This window comes from Cariama cristata, unplaced genomic scaffold (genome assembly GCF_000690535.1).
Source record: "Cariama cristata isolate BGI_N322 unplaced genomic scaffold, ASM69053v1 scaffold5199, whole genome shotgun sequence".
Lineage (NCBI taxonomy): Eukaryota > Metazoa > Chordata > Aves > Cariamiformes > Cariamidae > Cariama > Cariama cristata.
In genome coordinates, this window is record NW_009633904.1 from 11,576 (window position 1) to 34,458 (window position 22,883).

Below are 22,883 nucleotides of genomic sequence, written 5' to 3' on the forward strand. Positions count from 1 at the left end.
TTTATATTGGGAAATGCCATTTTACTTTTAAGTATTTCTAACGCGTCATCACAACAGTACATACAATTCCTCCTAGGTCAGGCTGTACAGATGTTTGGTAACATACCAGATTTAAGGCCAGGAAATAAGTGTTAATGTTTAATCTATGCAGCTGGGGTTACGTCATTACGGATTTTTTTGCCTTGTTGAGCAAAACATCATTAACGTTTGTCCAGCCCTAATACCATGACTTGATCAAAGTCTGAACTTGAATGCATTCACTCCAGGAATCCGTGAAGTGGTTGTATCCAACAGACATAAGCATAAATACATTGTCTTTGGATAAATTTTGAAAAACTTTTACTCGGGGAGATTATTTCCTATACTCTTTCATCTTTTCTTGCAAAACAAAAAGTACCTGATGTCCTAATTTCCTTACATTGGGAAAGGATATTATTGAAATGATTATCATAAGCATAGGATAATAACATAAGAGGGGAGATGAGCACCCTAATTCTTAAAAAGCCTGTAGTCCATGCATGTGTTCCTAATTCTGACAATAAGTTGAAAACAGATAAAAATGAATGCTCAAGAGACCCAGGGAAGCACCTAGCAATTTGAAGCAAAACATTAGTTAGAAAGTACGAATGTAGCTTGTGTATCTGCAGTACTCCCATCGCGTGTTCTTTAACGTTACAGAAACAGGAATATTACGTCTGACTTTGAAGACTGTAAAACACTGTACACCAGTTATTTACTCTTATTGTGCCGTGAAAATGCAGGGAAAACTGAGTTCTTAACTTTTCTGTTAGGAAAACAGCTTCTGTTAAGAAACCCAGCTTTGAGTAAATTCCTGCTTTATGTCAGGTATGTTCCAATTAGGAGACAGAAGCAAAATCTAGACTATCCATTCATTGCTGAGTGAGATGAAATGGTGGCATAATTTACAAAGTTACCTGAAAGAAGTAACTTGTGTGAATGTTACTAGTCCCTTTCAATGCAAATTAAGACTGTTCAACTTAAACCACCACAGAACATGATGGCAGTTTTCAGATGCCTGTATTCCACGCAGGAAAAAATGGAGGGAATTATCTTCAAGTTCAGTGTGAAGTCTCACTTGTGCTTTCCAATTGTTTTACTTCTCCCTTTTCTAGCTGAACTGCTTTTTTTTTGGCCTGTAATCAGTATCTGCAATCACATTTTCAAGAAAGAATCACCCTTAAAAATGAGAATTTTAAACATCATCTGGTTATAAAAATTAGGTTTAAATGCTTCTTTGTAGTTACATATTATGCTAGAGACTGCACAAACAGTCCATGATACAGACTTATATGGAATAATTTGAATGTTTTGTACTATTTTTTTTTTTAATTTAACCAGCTTAATTTGTAATGCTTAAAAATAAATCAAAGATAAAGAGGGGAATTGATCTCCAGTCTGTTGTTTCAAACTGATACAGTATAGGTGGATGCAAAGATCTTTTGTTGTAATATGCTCCAAAACAATAGGTGCAACAATATCTGAATAGAATCTAAATAGAATTTATCTGAAGTTGCCTAAAATAAGAGAATGTTTTCAAAAAGCTGGAACTTACCAAGTTTGTACTCAAAGGAGGCATGAGTTTCATGTGGGGAAGCAAGTGACACACCTGGTATGAAATGTATGAAACTGGTTTTACTATAAATTGTATGTATTAGGGGATTATTTGACTTGGGGTATCAAATTTCTCAAGGAGAGTGTTTGCAGGCAAGAAAAACCTTATGGAAGATGTGGCAAATAGGGCTTTATAGTTGTAGGTCTCAAACTGATTTGATCTTCTAGACTATATAATTCAACTACTTTTGTATTTTGCAAAGTATTTTACTACTGAGAGGGAAGCAGAAAAGAAGATCACAACTGAAATCTCACTAGTTGGATCATCAGAGCCATGTAAGTCACAGCCTTTCCACTGCAAAATGATTGTGTAGCTAAACGCAGAACTAGTCAGTCTATCCATTTTGTATTACATATGGGGAGAAAGAGATTATAAATTCTTATTTGACTATTTATAGAGCTTTTGCTGGAGAACTTCCACAGCCACATATCCTCTAAAATTTGTCCTTGATCATGCTGCTTGCCTTTTCATGTGCTTGTTTTTAAAAGTTGGGTGGAAACAGTACAATTGCATATCTCTGCCGTTGAAACATCGGAGTAAGAGTAACATTTGCCATAATGCCTGATGAGATTGGGGTGTATGCTGAGGGGATCAGGCTGAAGTAAATATTCTTTATTAATATAGAATATGCATTTTCCTTTTTAATTTTTGTGTCCTTTAGTCCAAATATATTTGGAGGAGTTTTGAGGCATTATCCATATTTTTCAGTTGCAGATTTTTTCCTTTTCCATCCTCCTCTGAAATACCGTCTGTCCAAGCCACCACTCCTTACCATGTTGATTAACTAAAATGCCAATGAAACAAAAGGATGCCTATCACTTCCATTTACCACAAAAAAGTGTTGAAACAGCTGAGTTTACTATTAGTTGTAGTGACTGCTAGCAGTCACCTTGTGAGCCCTAGGCTTTTGATCAGATCACAGCATAGCAGTACAGACTGAGTACGGGCTTGCGAGAGAAGCAGCATTGGCATGAATGAGCCTCAGGTATTTACAGTGCAGATTCTGGATAGAATTTAATGAGGCAAAAGTAACAGAGGTGGGTCTAGAGGAACTACTTTCCAATTCAGTGTATTCTCAATGGACAGTTTTCAGTTGTGGAATCTTGCCTTGGCCTTTTATGTTTTCTGCCCTTGGGGCACACAAACAGCTCTTACCCTTTCAGCAAATATTTGCTTGCCCTTATGTTACAAGATTAGGAGAGAGATTTTCACACCAGCCTGTTAGATAATTGAGAAATACTGGGTAAGCATGGCTGCTCTGGTTTCCAGTACAATAGTTGTTGCAGCAATAGATACATGACACTTGACACTTATGAACTGATTTTTTTTTCCTGATTGACATCTGCATATATGTTCTGAGGTACTAAAATAGAATTAGTGAATATAAAGAACAGCAATTATATTTTTCTTGAAACCAAAAATAAATCTGTTCTTTGTTTAGTAGCTAAGTAAAACATTGTATTAACTACTTTTTAAGCAGCAGTAAGGGAAACAAGATTTTCTAATACTACTTGTGGGTTTGCCATTTCAAATAGAATGTACATATTTAATCAGGGACCCTTGACTTATATCAGGATCCACTATATCTGACTTTCCCCTGTCCCTGTTGGGACACAGGTACCAGTATTTATGCTGTACAGACATAGTAAGAGCTCTCAAAAACTCTCAGGCTTTGAGCTGCTATTGCATGGATAGAGTACAGAAGTACTTCTGAAACCTGCTGGCGTTTGATTAGATTACCTTTTCGTTGCCCTTTGACGTACAAAATTGTGTAAGAGGGAAATATGTAGAAATCTGCCTGTGGGAAAGGAACAAAAATTGGACTTTGTGTACTTTTTTTTCCTACTCTGAGTAACTTGCATTAATGTTGGCAGAGTTTGTTTTCATGAAAACACTGACATGATGTAAAAACTGAGTTTCCCTTAATTTTTCTTCTTTCAGTCTTTCTAACCCCAAAAGCGTTGTAATCAGCCACAAGATTCTTCTAACTCCTATTGCTATTTAATCACAGTCTTCTCAATGTTCTCTCATTCTTGTATGTGACAGGTATAAATCTGGAAAATCAAAAATTTGTAGAGAACCTAGTAGTACGCACTCATTTGTTTATTGTGTTTAAGCTTGCTGCATCTTGCTGGCAATGTGATATTTCTCAGTCTTTCTGTAATTTCTTTTTGAAATCCTAGGCTCTTTCATTTCTAGTACTGGAACAAATTCAGGACTACTAGATATCGATTAAATTTCCTTCCAAAAACTGACTGTAGCTAATAACCAAGGTACTCATTCACGTCAACTCACATTTTTTTCACTATGTAGAACCACCTTTCCACTTACAAATTATGAATGCTTACTGTGGTTTCCAAAATGTTTAGATCTGCCTGAATGCTAGAGAAATCCCAGAAATAGCTCTTACTTATTCATTCTGGATTGTTTTGGAAGTTTTCAGAACTTCCTGAAAGGAGTCAACCCTGAGTACTTACGCTAAAGCCAGAATTGTGTCTCCATCTGAAGCTGACAAGAGCTCGGTTGCAGGGAAACCAGACTTCCTCCAGTGTTGTTTTTAAACTAAACAATTTCTTGCTTTGCAGATTCCAAGTTTTCTTCACAAACTAGAATACTACCCTTTTCCTGTCTAATGTCATCCTTCTTACTGGGATACTTTCCTGACACAATGAAAAAAATGTTTTAAAAGTTGCAATTAAAGTTTGAAGCAGATCGAAAAAGAAGTATGTTTTCTTCTAATCACGCATTACAGAGTAAATTGGATCCCTGGCAAGCTTTTTAACGCAAGAGGAAGGACAGTAAACACTGTTATTCTTATACTTTCAATATTAAACCTTTACAGTGTTTTGGGCTTGGGCTAATTAAAAATGTTCCTAGTGAAGATAATAATTTGCTGTCTTATTAAACTGCATAAGATATAATTTCTAGCTAAAGGTACTCCTTTAGCTTTTCAATTTCTCTTAGAAATTCTAGTAGTGCGTGCAAATGCTGGTTAAGTTGATTCTGTTCGAATAAATGCAGAGAAGATTAGGGCATTTCCTCCTCTGTGAATAGTTGCTTCCAGAGGCATAAACCCTCTCCCTGTTCCCCACGCACGCTTTTGCTCTTACTTAGTCCCCTAAGCTTTTGTGACTATTTACAAGATATTTTTCTATACTAAAAAAAAAGAATAGTTGCCAGTTGTTTCTTAGATTTTCAATTAAATTCATTACAAAGAAAGGAGTGTTTCTTCCGTTCTAGAACCTGTGCTCTGATTTCAGACTTTGTTCTGTGGCTCTGGTTGCAGGACAACAATAGAGTGTTGCATGTTACCTGTTGCCAAAGCTTTTAACTGAGGATATCAAAGTCAGATTATACGCAAAGAACATATCTTCCATCTGTGGCAGTCCATAAAATACAGCGTCAGTTCTCGTATGAGCATTCACATGAGTTATTTGTTTTTTATAGTAAGCTTGGACTATAGAATTTTTGTAAACACCCAGCATATAATAGTAATAAGGAAAATATTACTATGAAATGTAATAATTATTGTAAGGTATTACTATGAAATAATTAACTTTGTAAGTCAATATAAAATATTACCTATTCTAAATATTATAGTATTACATAACAGTTTTACTTTGAATCAGTGAAATTTTTCATGTGAATGCTACGTTTTCTTTTATTTGTGAGGAAAAAGGAAATTTACTGAAAACATAACTGTTCTACTGTAGTACTATGTAGTTGGCTTGCCTTGAAGGTATCCTTGGTGGTGCATCGATGTGACCATTGCATCTCATCCTTTCTCTAAAGTCTAATTAAACTTAAATGAGAGCGAAGGCATAAGGTATAATTTGAATGGCTAAGTTTGGCTTCTAACCAAATGGAATTGGTATAGAGATACTTTCGCAAGTTCAATATGTCAGTTTGTTATACGTTATATTTAAAATATACTAGATGTTTATTTGGCATGAGTTTGGGACGGTCCTGATATAGATCAAAATCTTACACAGCCACACGCAAGTGCCAGTAACACTAAAAGCATTATTGTGCCTCTTATTTATTTCATATTTTAAGATAAAATGTTTGTAGGAAAATTTCAGAAGGGATGCTTAAAGTCTGTAAAAACTGGTACCTTGATTGACATTGTGGACTCATGGGGAAGGCTAATAAAATATAACTAGGTTAAACATCAGTTAAAAGCTTTCTGTATATAGAACCAAGTAGCCCAAGAGAATGATTATGCGGTAGACTCTTTGAAGCTGTATCCGTATAGTTACATGTAAGCATCTTTTTTCCCACTGGTCATGGGACCAGTGAACCCTCGCTGCCTACATAACTATGCTTTTGTTCTGTAAACTCTCCTCTTACCTCAATACCCAAACTCTACTTCACAATACTTATGACTCTTTTGGGCAATGTATGCTACAGATAGTCCTGAGTTAATGTTTCTACTGATACTCATACATCAAGAATGAAAAGGTCTTGTTGCTTCTGCCCTGAGACGGAAGAATGGACCATATGGAATCTGGAAGTCTCTTTCTTGCCCCCCCCCTTTTTTTTTATAAATTAAATTCAGCTTCTGTTCATAGCTTTATTCAGAACATGTTTAAATGGGGGGGGGGCTCCCCATAAAAATTAAACTCATTTTGGGTAGCTTCATCTTTATCTGTACACTGTTGTTTACAAGCTTAGTCTTTTCCAATAATATCATTGCTGTCTGCTTGTATGGGTTCATACGCTATTCTTCTTCAGGAGCATTAGGATGGAAATTCTCAAGATTCCTCCTTTCTGCAAGGCAAAAAAAATCCCAACCTCTAATACTTTCTTTTTTTCTGTTTTAATATAGATCTAATTGACACTGAAAAAAACCCCCAGTCATCACTGTCAGATACCTTGTAAGTATACCTCTGTGTGTGTGTATGTGTCCGTTTTTTATACGAATATGTTCAAAGGAAAAAGCCAAGTTTGTCTTTTTGGGACTTACTAAGTTTTTCCAACTGATGTCTATTAAGAATTACAATTGATTTTTTGTCAAGCTAGAAACATTTTGAGTTACCACAAATACGTACAAATTAGCTGTTACCTGTTTTTATAGACACATTTTAACCTATTTCAAACAAATCTGAAATTTCAAAATGAAAGAAATGCAACCTCTAACTTTTGCTAATGTGAATATTAGCATAACTCGCTGCAAGTGTACGAAGTGTGTTTTTACATGCACTTAAAATTCAAAAATGTTAAAAGTGATTTCAACAGGGTGGCAGTTTTAGGACAAAACAAACATTCTTTCCCATTAAGACCTTTTTATCATTACTTTCTTATTTCAGGAAGTATTTTGAACATTCTGATGGCTTTTAGCATGTTAGAAAATTGTTCCAGTAAACTGAAAGTTCTTAAGTTAGTGTTCGACACTGAATTGAGTTTTTTTGCTTAGCTTGAAGATCTTCTTACATATAAACCCACACATTTCATGTAGAAAGGATTATTAGATGACATCAGTAGGATGTAATTTTTCAAACACAGTCCTCTTTTCACACATAGTCTTACAATCCATTCTGCAACTTAGTTCAGTTTTAAGGACGCAGTATTGATAATCGGTAATAAAATATGAATTGGATATTGTGAAATACCTGTTTAAATTATGACAGTACTGTTGTAATTCATTGTGTTATTTGCATCTCATCGGTGCTTAAATGATAAGAGGAACAGGTCCCCATTATTTTAGATACAGTAAAAAAAGGAACAGCTCTTACCCCAGAGACTTCAGTTCAATTCACTATTGCCCACATGCAATGAGTGGAAAATAGCAGTGGAAAGATGAGATAATTGCAATAAGTATATAATAAGATATACCATTAGTTTAATTAGAAAGTAGTAAGCAAATCAATGTGTGAAAATATGATCTTCCGTTCTTTGTATCTGTTGTAATAACAAGTACACAGAAAATACTCTGAAAATTTTGTGGTTGTTCAGTTTTATACAAGCCGCTAAATAGCTTAAATATAATTTATAAAATTAATGTACAAGAGATTAAACTGAATGGAAAAGTTAAAGTAAATGTGTTTTTCTTTTATAGTATTGGTTAGTCCAGAACACTGGGTAAAGAATTTAAATAAATATGAACCGATTCCTCTCCTCCCTTTCTAAATTAGTCAGTTCTTGATTATTAGCGAGTAGTTTTTTTACCAGTAGGACTACTTCTGAAAAAGCTACTACTCAGCCTGAATAAAAGCTATAGTACTCTCTCATTATATTAAATTGTTTGCATTAGTCCAACAAGTCTGCTTTTTATCCAAGTCATTGTGTCTGGTCCTATGCTTTTTGTTGGAAAGTAAAGAGCAATGAGAGTTCTCCATGGGGTTTATTTTAACACGTAGCTAATCGTGGGCATGCACTGAAGTTTTCTTACTGTAGTCTTGGCACTATGGCTGGCTTTTGTTTTCAATACAAGCTCAACTGCTGCTTTTGGAGCACTGAATTAACTGGAATTAAAGTATCATACAAGATTTGTAATATAAACGAGTAAACCTTCATTTTAGAGAACTGGAGCTTAGGGAAGTAAAATGGTATCTCTTCTGCTGAGGTTTGACTGCTGAGCAGTTGATGATGATGAGGTTAACTACAGCAGAATAAGCATACACGTTTTGAAAAGAATGTAGCATTCACTTTTCATAAAAAGAAATACACAGAATACTCTTTTCTGAACAAGTCTGGGCTTAGTTTAGTACGTCAGACTCATTCAATAGTAATTTTATTCTATAGATTTAATTAAAAAATTAACCTAGTAATCATATTATTTTTAGTATCTGCAGATCTCTTAATCTTATATTACATTAAATGCTGTTGATATTGGCTACAACACAACTGCAGATGTTGGAATTCTTATTAAAAAACCCCAAAACCTATTAATAGATTTCTCTTACGCTGTTAGTGGCAGTTTAACCTGAAACATTAATTGTAGTCTCCCTCATCACCTGAGGGTGGCAGATATGTTAATAAAGGTACATTTTGAGGTGTGCCCATATTCTTTTAATTCTTGATGAAGCCCTGAAAGCTTCCCTATTCTCATCCTTTCTGTTTATCAGCTTTTGTCCATGAAAGACTGGGCTTTGCAATAAGCCAGTCAGCGTTACTCGCTCTCCTATGTGTCTGAGGTACTGCTCTTCTGTTAGTGCACCTTTGCCTTTTATCTTTCCTGCTGTGTGCATCCTTCGTGATGTGTTTGCATGTCGTGTTTGCATGTCATCCAGATGAAGATAAGCATCTGTAGCTTTTATGTGCCAGTGCAGACTAGTTACAGAGCAGTAGGCTAGCCACAACTGGGGTTTGCTGTGATGCTTTTGTTTTTCTCCCATTCACCTTCGGTCTTTATTCAGGCCCAGTTCTCCTTCATGAGGAAAGACTTCTGACACGCAGACAAGATCTTGCCAAATTGTGCTTTATTTTAAATTGGATTAAATTGGTCAAATTGGATTCCATTTTCCATACCTGGAGTTTTGAAATGCAAATATTGAAGTAGGTGTTGGAGGGGGAAAAGCAAATCTGTGTAATCCCTTTCCAAGAGTCTGATATTCATAGTTGAAAAGTAATAGATTAAAAATTCAGTTGCTGGGGCAAAGTTAATAAAGCAGTTTTGGAATATTGTATAGTTTTTAGATTACAACATGTAGATTTTTGATGACTCTGCATCAAGATACATTTTAATCTGAATATAAGTTGATACAATATTCTGAAAAGCAGTAAACAAATTACTGTATATTTTCTCTGTAGTACAAATATTTAGGGGAAAAACAACTGTTGACCTTTCCCATTATTACACAATTGTGGCTTAAACACAACATTATGATGTGAAGGACAGACTTCATCTCAACAGCCCTGAACTATTCAAACAGAGATAGTGGGGAAAGGTCTTTGAAAAGTAAATATTTGTGGATGCAACAAACAAGTACGGAAAAGATTCATCCTCTTTCATCTTCAGAGCAGTACACTGCTGTATCATGCAGTGTACATGCCTCTTAAATCAGTTACTTCAGTCTCCTTTGTCTTGATGCATTTGAAGTGAACTCTTAGAAGGACTAAAACTAATGGACTAACTGTAATATTACTAATTTAATTCTTTCTTCTTTTTTTTTTTCCTGCTCTCTGCTTGGCTCTGGTCTTCACCCACAGGTATCCACTGTTGGCTCTCAAAGGTTACTAGAATTTTAGCAGCTGCTCTGAAACAGAACTACCTAAGCTTCACTTATTGTTGCTTCTTCCTACACCATACTGCACTGCTGCTTTGCTCTTGCCCACTTCAGAACACAATAAGAGATTTTCTTTTTTTAAATACCTGCAATGAAACTTAGGCTAGAAGTATGTGCCATTCTCTTGTTGCCTGTGTACTTGCTAATATCCGTGTACAGTATGCTTGTATTTATTCCATGGTATTTTCTTACCAATGCTAAGAAGAAAAAGGCTATGGCAAAACGTTTAAAAGCTAAACCCATCTCGGACAAACCTGGAAGCCCCTACCGTTCCGTCACTCATCTTGACTCACTAGCAAACATAAACATTCCTGGAGCAGATACGTTGGACAAGCTGTTTGACCATGCTTTAGCAAAGTTTGGGAAGAAAGACTGTCTTGGGACCAGAGAAGTACTGAGTGAAGAAAATGAAATGCAACCAAATGGAAAAGTGTTCAAAAAGGTAACATTTACAATTTTGTACTTCATTCTGATTTGGCTTTGACCTGCTTTGCATCTTGCTTCAACAAGGGAGGTCTCCTTAGAGGTCTTCCTTAATCATCATCTTATGATATAAAACATCATTTTTATAGTAGTTAAAGAATAACAGAATACAGGATGCACTATTTATTCTGCTTCAGGAAAAACGAAAGCAATTTTTTTTTCTTTTAATGAACGGCAGCGTGTGTGCTTATGGCATTATGCACCAACTCACATGAACTTGTCAAGCTGTGCTAGCAGCTTCTTGTCATCACAACTTTTTTTTTTCCCCCTCACCAGCTAATTTTAGGAACTTACAGATGGTTATCCTATGAAGAAGTAAAGGAGAAAATGGATCGCTTGGGGAGTGGACTGACTGCCCTGGGACTAACCCCAAAGAGTACTGTTGTCATATTCTGTGAGACCCGAGCAGAATGGATGATTGTAGCTCTAACCTGCTTCAAGTACAACTTTCCTCGTGAGTGCTGAACTTGTTTACTTCTAATGTATTTTAGAACCATTTCTCAGTATTGGTTTGGCTGTTAAGTATTTTGAATCTGCCAATCCTGTCACTGACAGTATAAGAATTTCATAAACTTACTGTGCCTATGGTCTGATTCTTATAAGTTGCCAGTCTGTTCCATGCATTGCAGAGATCCCTAAAATTAACTTGCTTATACTTATGAGACTGTTTTTGCTGATCTGATTGTAGTAATGTTCTAGATGCTAGAATGACAGAACAGTATGGTTACCATTCAGGTTTTTTTAAAATACTCTGAAGATGTAAGTAGTTGCATTTCTCCCCCCAAAACGTGAAACGTCTTTATAGTATGTTCTGTCTGTATCCTGACTTACGAATCCAAAACATGAAATGGTTATTAGAAGAGAGAAGAATGGTAATCAAAATCATATGCTAGTCTGAGGATTTTTGGTTACATTTTTAAGTTGCTCAAGTTCATTACAGTTATGTATATGGTTTTTTTCCATTTTTTAAAATTTTATTTAAGCTGTCAAAAATCTCTAATCTGAATGAATGCATACAAACTTCTCAGTGAAGCAGGAAGGGTTACTATGCAGTCAGGTGCCCAGTCTCCATACAACACGCTATGACCCATAGCTTATCTTTGTTGGTGTCTTATGTTTTTTCTTGCAGTAGGCTGCTTCTTTTTCCTCCAATATTAGTAGTGGCCGACTCTGCGAGGAGAAGGTCATACAGTAGTGTATGCAGAGAGGCCGTTAAAGGGCAATAATGGAAGCGCTCACATTGCTACTGAAGTAGGAGAGGATGGTTAATTTGGTCTTGATCCTCATGCTTTGAGAGGCAGGAAGAATCAGCTATATAACATTACACTCTTTTTGTTCCTTCCTATTTCATAGGAATATTAAATTCCTTTAATTGTCTTTGGAGGTTAGAGCTTGAGATAGCAGACAATACTAAGAGAAGGTGTGGGTTTTGTTTGGTTTTTTTTTTTTCAACAGAGCGATGAGGGGAAGAAGTGAACTCCTTGGTGCCTGTGAGGCACTTAATAGCATCACTGTAACCAGTCAGGGTTAAAAATAATCTAGCAATATGAAAAACAGCCTGATTCCTTAGTTTGATTCTCTGCCTTGCCCCCATCAATAATTTCATGGGAGCAAGCAAAGTAGCTGACACAGCTGAAAGAGCTGCTTGTAGAAGTGCACAGCTTTAAGCCGTGACTGGGGCCCTGCGATGTTCAGAGCATCCCCTCTCCCCCAGAGTTCTGGTTGCCAAGTGCTCAGGGGCAGAACGCACGTTCTCAGTTGCTTACCGTGTGACTGCTTAGTGCATTATTGTTGGGTTTTGGTGGGTCTCTGTGTTGATCGTTGCTGCTCTTCTGTAGAATAGAATAGACTCTTTCAGTTGGAGGGGATCTACAGTGATGGTCCAGTCCAACTGCCTGACTGCTGCAGAGCTGACCAAAAGTTACAGCATGCTATTAAGGGCATTGTCCAGGTGTCTCTTAGACAGTGACAGGCTTGGGGCATCGACCGCATCTCTGGGAAGCCTGTTCCAGGGTTTGATGACCCTCTCGGTAAAGAAATGATTCTTATACAACTGTCCTCCTCATTCCAGAGGTCTGCTGTGACATAAAATTCCAATGTGGAAAAATTAAAAGCTGTTTTGTTTCCAAATTAGAAAAATTCCCCATTGAGCTATTTTTAATGCCCCCACCCCCCGGCTCCTCCTGCAATGCTTTCGAGTAAGCTAAACCAAGAGTATTACTTTTAACATTTCTTTCATGTTCTCCCTCTCCTTACTGTAACAGTTGTTACACTGTATGCCACCTTGGGTGAAGAGGCAGTAACCTATGGTCTCAATGAGTGCGGAGCATCATATCTGGTCACTAGTGTAGAACTTCTTGAGAGCAAACTTAAGGTAATTTGGTACCAGCTTCACCTGCTTACACACAACCCTATGATAATTTTACAGTGCAGTCAGTGCTAAAAATTTCATTTCTTTTTTACAGACTGCATTGCCACAAGTCTCCTGTCTTAAACATATCATTTATGTGGACAAGAAGACTATCAATAAATCGGAATACCCTGAAAATGTGGAGATTCATAGCATGCAGACAATAGAAGAGCTGGGAGCCAAACCAGAAAACTGTAAGTGAATCAATAGAGAACTAATCAAGCAATGTTAACAGTGAAATCAGACCCAGGTTAAGAGGAATGTGTAGCAGAAAAACACCCACCCATGCAGGTCTCTAACACAAAGGCAGTGGCAGATTGCCAGTTCATCCTCTGGCTTCCTTTAAATAAATGGGAGATTTCTTTGCTCTGTATTTATTGTCCTGCACCTTTGCTCAAGTGTCAGGTATTTCAGGATAAAACTTTATTTTTAACTTTTAAACCATAACCAGAATAATTTAATTTTAAGACTCCACCTTTGCACTAGATTCTATTTCACTTCCTAAACCAATGTTTCATTGTCTGCTACTTTTACCTTTTATTCACCTTCTTTTCACTATTTTTCCCTAAGAAGAGAGGAGAGGTTTGCTTTTTTTTTTTTTTTTTGGTTGTTGGCTTGGCAATATTTTTTTTTTTTTAACCCAATCTGTAGCTAGAAATCATGTTGGTCTAGAGGAATAACCATTACATCCCTTGCTGCATTGAGCAGCCAGGAGTGACTATAAACATCTGCTTTAAGGAGGTAAAAACCAGCCTTGATCATCTAAATAAAGTGGCAAAAGAGCTTTTTGCAGGGAAGGACACATTCATTACAACTGCTTATCTTTGATCAGCTTAAGGTATGCATATAAACCAGCAGTTACCTTGAGGGGTGTTGTTCTGTGGTTTAGGGTTTTTTTGTTGTGTGTGTTTTTTTTTTTTTCCTTAAAAGCCCTGTTTCCCTTCCAGACACTTCTGCTGCCTCTCCAGCTGTGAAAGCCATGAAAGCTAATAATTTTCATCCTAAGAATAAATGCCAAGGGATTAAAACAAAAATCAAATCAAAAGTCAAGTGTTGTAAGCTTACTGCTTTTCCACTAACTAGCACTAGCAGCTTACGTGAGGAAGGTTCATTTAAAACAAACAAACAAGGCAAAAGAGAAAAATAAAGGCAATCTTAGCTCTACAGCCTTGGCTTTGGAAGAGTGATTGACAGAAAAGCTGACTTCCAGCTTTTTGGGGTGTCGGGGTTTTTTTGTTTGCTGTTTTTCTCCCCCCCCCAACGTGTTGTTTCTCTCCAGTACTGTATTCCTCCCCTTCACCTGCCAGGTTTACTTAGTCTTCAGAAGACTTCTATGAAACTTTCAGTCAGCTGTAGGACATAATGGCAAAAGTATCACCCAGATTGGGTAGATGCCCAGATACTTGTCATTTGTTTCAAAGTCTGCCTTCCCTCGCTTCCTCTTAAAAACAGACCACTGCTTGCTTCATCACTGACTTCTGCATCCCCCACTGACCACTTAGCCGCACGTGGTGCTTGCCTTTGCTGAAGCACCTCTTTCACACTGGTTGATTACAGACATTTTCACATTGATTAATTACAGAAATAACAATTTAGAAAAGAATTAATAACAATTTTTCTCCTGCATTTTGTAGCAAGCGTTCTGCCAAGCAGACCTGTTCCTACAGACTTGGCTTTAGTAATGTACACCAGTGGCTCTACTGGAAAGCCTAAAGGAGTGATGATGATGCATAAAAACTTAATAGCTGGAATGACAGGACAGTGTGAGAGAATACCTGGACTGGGGTAAGAAACACTTGGTTGTTGTATACAGAGAGATAAAACAGAACCTCCAAAAGCACGCAAGTTTATAGAAAGTCTGTTGCTGGTATCGGGTGTTCAAATTTCTTCATTTTACTGCAAGTCCACTAATCTTTAATTTATATGAAATGTATCTTGTGTTTGTGAACTTGCCCTGTTGTTTGAAAAGTACGCCCTTCTAGCTCTTGTCTCACATGCTGTTTCTACTTTTTTTATTATTACCCTTAGGTTTAGGTCTGTGATGGATTTTTGCACTCTTGTGCATCAGAAGATGCCACCAGATAAGGAGATTCCTCATCTAGTCAAACCTGGGAAGGTTTTTTTAGATGTTTTCAGGCAGCTAGAATCACTTTAGGAAGTATGTCAGAGCCTACCACGTCCATTGATCTAGAGACATCACTGTTGAATGGTTAATGCACATGCTGCAGAATCTGTTCTAGTATACTTCACTAAATCAGCAGAAAAGTGATAAATTGTGCATTGACGGTAGTAAAACCAACTGCAGATTCCCTTACGTTAATATTTTGAGGAAATTTTTCATCAATGTGTGTTTGCCACTGCATTCATAAAGGTTTAATAGCTGAAATAAGCTACATTGCTAAACTCCTTCTTGTGATAGGATATAAAACCAGTTCTGACTTTATGCTGAAAGCTTCTGTTTAAGTGACAGCTCTTCGTTTCTTGCTGAGAAATCTCTGAGAAATTATTTCATGAAATAAGACTCAGTACTTCAGTGATCAGCTCTCTTTCTACTAGTATATTTTAAGAAGGAGATGCTATGATGACTGTCAAGGATTTGTAAATCATTGGTGATTATTTTAAAGTATAGTGATTTCATCCTTAATTTGGTACCTGGGATGAAATCTCCCACAGGAGAGGAAATGGCAGTGGAGCCTAAGGAATCTTTGAGTTTCCTAGAAAACAAGGCAAATGCTGTAATACATACTGATTTCAGTGAGGTAGTTTTTTCACTATTTTGTTTATAAACTGTGGTTTGAAGTCACATCCTTCTTGCGTGCGGAAGGATAAGCCTCACTTGTGATTCAAGTCTTTCAAAAAGTAATAACTAAGCACGTAATAAAACTGTGAAACAGTATTTTCAGTCCACTTGTGCATGATTGTTAATTAGATAATCCTTTCCTTTTCCAGACCCAAGGATACTTATATCGGTTATTTGCCTCTGGCCCATGTATTGGAATTGACAGCAGAAATTTCTTGCATCACTTATGGCTGCAGGATTGGTTACTCCTCTCCACTCACACTATCGGATCAGGTGAGGGGGGAGCAAAAGCAACCTTTAGTTTTTTGCAGTCTGCATTCTTCTTGCTTGGCTATCCTCTTTCATTAAAGAAATGCTGATGTCTATGGCACACTTCAGAAATGTCATTTTTTTTCAGAAAATTATGGAAATTAACATTCATGGTGAACTATAGCAGCAGCTCATACCCTATAAATTTTATTAAAACTTTTAGTTTTATGATACTTAACAATTAAGATAAATAAGAACAAATTAATCTGGAAAAGAATGCTTCTATATGTTTTGCTAGTACACAGATTGCATCAGGCAAAAAAAAGCACTCCCGGAGGAAGATGGAGGAGAAAGCAAGTACTAGATGGAGGAGACAAGAGAAAGATACACAAAGTGGATTTAAGCAGGCTGAGCTTGTAAAACATCTAGTATTTTGGTTGAAATTGTTGTTAAGGGGAAGAAAAAAATTACGCAGGAAGTGGGTTTTTTGGAGGGACAGGGTAAGAGATTTAAACAAATTACATGCTAATAAAAGAGTCCTTTTCTAAAGAGCTGCTTTGTTTTCAGCTTCATAAATTGACATTTTTTTCCTTATTACAGTCAAGTAAAATTAAGAAGGGGAGCAAAGGAGATTGTACTGTACTTAAGCCTACACTGATGGCAGCTGTGCCTGTAAGTATGCAGAAGCAGATAAGTTTAGCAAAAACCTGATGCTTTCTATCTTGTTCATGCTAGAAAAATCTATTTACTAACTTTTTTTTCTCTTCATGGGTAAGTAATGGTCACTGATAGGAAAAAAGCAGAATGTAGAAATTTCCCTTGTCATTGCTTGAACTGAGTACTGATGCTGCAGATGAGCACAAGAATATATGTATGCTAAAGCCAAGACCCTTTTTGATCCAAAACTGTAGATGTGTTTTAATAGTTAGAAGTGATGTTTTAGTGGCCTACTAATACAACAATAGGACACAGAAAGTCTTTGACATTCACAGTCCGAAACTTCTTTTTGCATAGGGAGAAAGCAGGGTGGCTTTGGCCAAGATGGACACTTTGAGGATATGGGTGTTTGGCTGAGTTACAGAGCTTAGCAAACTAAGCTGCCCTGCCGTAGTTGTTAGGGCGCTCAATCTCAGCTGTTTGTCTCCAAGGTAACACTTAGGCTAAGTTTCACTTGCTCTTCTTCGGGTAAGCAGGCCATGCTTAGTCTCCTCTTACAAGAAAAAAAAATGATCAGGAGACTGTAACTCCTATTGCTTCTGTAGCTTTCTTTGGGTGACCAAGCCTCTGCATTCCACAAGATCTTCGTGCTATCCGAAAAATACACAAACGTTTGTGTCTTTCAAATGCAAAAACCTTCCTCATATGCCCTGGAATCACATGTGCTTCATCTATCATCATATCACATCTGTGGCTCATAAAACTGGCAGCACCAACTTTTGCCACAGGGTAGTGGTGGGCGAGTAGGAGGATTTAATCTTATTTAAGAATAGTGAGTTTTGGTTGGATTTGGTTGTTCTACAGCATCTTTTGGGAATAGCCCAGAGTTTTTAAATCAATTACTCCCATGCTTTTTTTTTTGTTTTATAAAATAATCATCATATATTAAGAAAAAGACCAAATCTATATAATTAACTGAGTGAAAATTAGTATGTCTGAGAACTCCTGCTTTTTGGAACTATCCATTTAAATTTATTTCCTAGGGAAAATTCAAATGCTAGACTACTGGCAAAAACAGTGTAAGTTTTAAATATGGTCATAATCCCTCTTCGATGGACTATATTTCATGCATGTGCAAAAAAAAAAAAAGCCCATGCAGACAGCTGCATATGAATTAACTGCAGAACAGCGATAATGCTGAACCCTACCTAAATGTCTTGATTCTATGGACTTGGTATCACAAAGAAATTAGCAGAGAAGAAATAAAATTGAAACTGATGATCCATTTTCAGTTGATAGCATACAGGATCTAGAGTTCAAAAATCTACAACAAAGAGGAAAAACCTTCAGAAAGCCCTAGTAGGAACAACACTTAGGTAACATCATCTAATAAATATTTCTCTCCCTAGAACTATTCTCTTGTTTTTATCGTCATAACATCACCAGTGATTAGAACCTAGAATTATTTTCCATTTCATTCCTTATAACAGAATCCAGAGACACAAATATTTCTAAATATTTGATTCCATCAGAACATTGTAATAAGAGTTAATAGTTCTTTCCAGCCTTTATAATTCTGAATACCTTGTCATGCCTCTGTAGTCTTTCTAAAAAGCGGAATTAACTGTAGCTTTAAGATATTTGTCTGGCTTTCGGAAATACTCGATGCTATTCTGCAGGTAGACTGGGCTGAAAATAGTGTACAGTTTTTTTCCAAAATTCTAGTTTGTCTAAATCCCAATCATGAAGATTGGAAGGAACTAAAGAAACCACTAGTGAAAGTAGTTTTTAATAAGACTTTAATGTTTTGATCTCTGATATTTCAAAGTACATCATTTTCATAGTTTTCGTTTCAATTTTAGTTTGACTTTTGTTAGAAAGCACATAAATACTTCAGAGCATTGTACTCTGGAACAAACTTGAAGGAGCCAATCCTTAAACTTCTTTTCAATACTTCATCAGTCTGAACACTATTTAAGCTCTGTATTTTAGTGATCATAAGCTGCTTATTTTAATGGAAATTAATTCCTTGTCTGTGACAGAATTGTGGGGTTTTGGTCAGGTAACTAGAATTACTGCAAACATGTTGCTTTGAAAGGTGAAAAACTTCTCTTGGAAAAGGAAGTGGTGAAATGAAATCTCTTCGTTCATTCCCTTGTGCTTGCCAGTTGCTGTGGATAAAGTACAGTACCGAGACTCCTAAGCACAATAAATCTTGCATGGCATATACCAGTCTTTAGCAAAGAGATTTAGCTAAACTTGAATGGAAATTTTTCTAAATCAGTTTGTCACATTTTAAGTACAGGTTAAGGTGTTATCGATAATGTAAGCAATATCTTGTTACCCAAGTTTTGTAGCTGTGGTTGATAGAGAAGACATCTTCAGAACGAGGGGTGGAAAGTATGCTAAAACCAAATCTGAGGTTTAGAAAGCCATTTGTAGAAATGCAAGGGGTACTATGAATTACTGCAGTATGCCTGAAGACCTGCAATTGTTACTCAGTTACTTGCCCTTGACTTACCTATCTGCCTAATTCAAGGCAAGTTTTCTAATACAAGGTATATACTACAGCAGGAGGGTTCTTCCTCTCTAGTGATACTGGTGTGAGGAGAAGGTGGCGAATGGAGCAAAGTAAGGCTAAGTCACTAATTTTCTACTGTATTTTTGATCCTTCATTCCACCCATTTCAAGTAGCTCCAAGCTGCCATGGTCTATAAATTGACTAATTGACCACACATTAAAAGCATTACAGTTAAGCATTGCCTAACCAAGGATGCAGACATTTTCACAGTTACTGTATTAGCCACTTTAAAGGAAAAATAAAAAAAATCCTATTATTCTATTTTTAACATGGAATTTAATTTACACATGCTAGTCTATTCTGTGTAGTAATTCTCCTTGCTTTATTTAACACTTTGTAGGAAATAATGGACAGAATTTATAAAAATGTCATGAGTAAAGTTCAAGAGATGAACTATATTCAGAGAACTCTGTTCAAGATAGGCTATGACTACAAATTGGAACAAATCAAGAGGGGTTACGATGCACCTCTGTGTAACGTGTAAGTATAATTCATGGTCCAAGTGTACCTTTGTCCTTGCGATATGTTAAGACAGTCTAAAAGAATAATAATCTAAGCTATCTGACATCAGACAATTCTCATCCAACATGCAAATATCATCTAATGACTAACTGAAATAATCCAAGTTCTTACTGGAAATGGATAAGATATTTAATGGTAAGAATGACTAATCTTCAGAACAGATGACTAGTTAGTTTTCATTGGATTGCCTTTTTTTTTTTCAGTAATAAAATTGGAATGTCTGTTAAGTTACAGGAATTCCGCCATCTTCAAGTGTTACACAAGGGTAACATTTTTTATTATCCCTGCTGTCCACTAAAATGTGTGAATGATTAAGTTAATTTTTAAGTTGTTCCAGATAGGAAGGAAGGTGGTGGTTTGTGTCTTTTTCTCTTTATAAAAGTGAGCTGAGTGAATGATTTTTTTTAATGCTTTTTTCCTTCTTTCAAGACTACTGTTTAAAAAAGTAAAAGCACTACTGGGTGGGAATGTCCGTATGATGCTTTCTGGAGGAGCACCACTCTCACCTCAAACACAGAGATTCATGAACATCTGTTTTTGCTGTCCTGTTGGACAAGGCTATGGACTAACGGAAACATGTGGAGCTGGAACAATCACAGAAGGTAGTTAAAATGCTTTGGGAAATACATAATTTAAGCCATAGATATATATGAGGGTTTGGTGTTTGTTTTGTAAAGTCAAAATAGCTGTAGTTCTTAACTGAAATAACGTAACTTGAGATAAGCTACCACCTTATTTATCGTTTGAGTGTATATTTCAAGTGACAAAAATCTTTGTATTCTTCCTTGTTCTCTCCCTAAGTTGCTGATTACAGCACTGGCAGAGTTGGAGCTCCTCTTATTTGTTGTGAAATCAAACTGAGAGACTGGCAAGAAGGTGAGAGTATTAAATGTTTTGATGTCAGAGTAACTAATCTAACCACTGCTTAGCTGGTTTATTTGCCTATCTGCTTAGCTAAGTGTAGCATATGAAGTAATTGTTCTTTATCTTTTACAATAGTCATCAATTTGTGTGCATTAACTTCAAGCTGAAGTTTCAAAATATTCTGCTGCCAAAAAAATACAAGTTGAAAATAATTGTGTGGGAATTTTCTTGTTTTCAGGGGGCTATACTAATAAAGACAAGCCTAATCCTAGAGGAGAAATTATAATTGGTGGACCTAATGTCTCAATGGGATATTTTAAAAATGAAGAGAAGACAACAGAAGAGTTTTCCATTGACGAGAACGGTCAGAGGTGGTTCTGTACAGGAGATATAGGGGAATTTCACCCAGATGGGTGTCTGCAGATCATAGGTTGGCCTCAATTTTTGATATCTTAATATACTACAAGATCTTGACTAAATGTAATTGCAAGCATGCTGTTAATCCTGTTGGCTTTGCCAGGGCTACTTAAGGTTACCCACTTGCAGAATCACAGTGTAAAACACATTCCCAGAAGTCCTCACAGCTGTAGGAAAATTTTGGAAGTGATGCCATTTCCTGTGACATTATCACTATCTAAATTTGGCACATGGACTTTAAAGAATAAATGCAAGATTAATTTTTGGTATTAGTTACAAAGCTTTAAAATCAGAGTCCCCATCACTTCCATACAAGTTGTGTGACAAGAAGCATAGTGCCATACAAACTTTTTTACAGAAGCCTTTATAAAGTTTGCAGAATATGTACATGCTATTAGCTGCTTTAAAATTTTAATAAGATGCTTTAATTCATGTTTATCTTGCATAGCATTGCACAAAATACATATATAGTGGCTTTTCAAGTGAGTCTGTGGAAATGCAAAAGTTTAAAGTGGAACAGCGTTTTTCTTCCTTCCCCCTTGACTCCTAGATCGTAAGAAAGACTTGGTAAAGCTACAAGCAGGAGAATACGTATCTCTGGGCAAAGTAGAGGCAGCACTGAAGAACTGTCCTTTGATTGACAATATCTGTGCTTATGCTAAAAGGTAAGAGTGGTATTAATTTAGAAACTCTATTTAGGGTAAACATGAAATACAGGCTCTGACAATATACTGTAGTTTTCCATGGTCTCCATTGAACAAACCTCCCTACCAAAGTGCAAATTATAAACAGCATCTCTGATGTAGCACAGGTGCCCAGATTCCCTAAAAACCTGAAACGACCCGTGTTGTTTTGCTGGCATTTTTCCTATCCTAATACAGTCCGGTTCCATCCCAGCCCTTACCCAAACAGGTATCATTATATTTAGCATGTGTTTGGGCTTTCTGTCAGAATACCAGAGAAAAGTTAATCTGGACACTTCGCACCTGATCCAAAGCTCCTCACTGAGTTTTGGAAATAGTCCCGGTCTCTCCTCTCCCTCCCCTCAACTTAAACACACCACATGAAAGGAAACTGAAGAGAAGTAGCTAAACACCGGATGTAGCCAGGAAGCCAAACCGAGATGTGTGCTCGTGAAATTACAGAAAAGCGTGATACCGATCAAACTAACGTAAACCAACTTAGAATACCTTTGGTAAGGCATCAGTTGTGAAGACTTAATGTACAAGAAGGATTCTGTATGGGGGTATAACTACAGTTCAAAAAGCACTGTGGCTTTGTGTTATCTAACATCAAGTAAGCATTTTATGCCCTGAAATGGAAGTCTCAACTGTTTGTATCTTTTTTCCTTCCTTCTTTTGCCATCTTGTGGTAGCGACCAGTCTTACGTGATCAGTTTTGTGGTTCCTAATCAGAAGAAGCTGACGGCATTAGCTGAACAGAAAGGCATCAGTGGAACCTGGGTAGATATTTGTAACAATCCTACAATGGAAGCTGAAATACTGCGAGAGATTAAAGAAGTGGCAAACAAGAGTAAGTAAGGCAGCATATTGTGCTAGCCAATCTCATGGTGCTTATCCAGCAAAAATTGTCAGTTATCCTCACTAACTGCTCTTCCTTCTTCCTATTGCCTTTGTATCTCCCAAACTTAATAGTTTAATCTGAGGCAAAGACCACACGAAATTGTTGCCTGTTATCCTAGGAATTGACATACTTTTTGACCATGTTAACTACTTTATAGTTGTGGGTTTTTTTTTTTTCCAACTAAATTCTAGAGACAGGTTGCTTGTCTAATACAGTTAAAATAAGGTCCAAAAGAGCTGTCAGTGTGGAAGGAAAGTTAGAAGACATTTGCTGGTAAGAAAACTAGTTAAGCAAGAGATTTCAAAGGTTTTTTCCCCCCATGCCACTTTGTCCTCTACAACTTTGAACAACCGCAATTCTTGTGGTTCTAATAGCTTAAAAGCCTCCTATTCCTCCCTGTCGTACTGAACGATCAAAAGCCTCGTCAGTCCTACAAACTTAACTGGGGAGGGGGG

The 22,883-nt window shown here is 36.7% G+C and overlaps 1 protein-coding gene across 1 annotated transcript; it reads left to right on the plus strand.

Moving 5' to 3' along the window:
• Positions 1 to 6,459: 6,459 nt before the first annotated feature.
• ACSL4 (acyl-CoA synthetase long-chain family member 4) lies at positions 6,460 to 22,377 on the plus strand (the record flags this gene model as incomplete). The annotated part of the gene is made up of 14 exons (XM_009706940.1): positions 6,460 to 6,510; positions 10,064 to 10,303; positions 10,621 to 10,798; positions 12,609 to 12,718; positions 12,810 to 12,948; positions 14,389 to 14,539; positions 15,704 to 15,827; positions 16,404 to 16,475; positions 19,382 to 19,521; positions 19,993 to 20,165; positions 20,365 to 20,439; positions 20,666 to 20,857; positions 21,395 to 21,509; positions 22,220 to 22,377. Coding segments are annotated over exons 2-14 (1,855 nt in total), but the record flags the coding sequence as incomplete, so codon positions are not given.
• Positions 22,378 to 22,883: the final 506 nt, after the last annotated feature.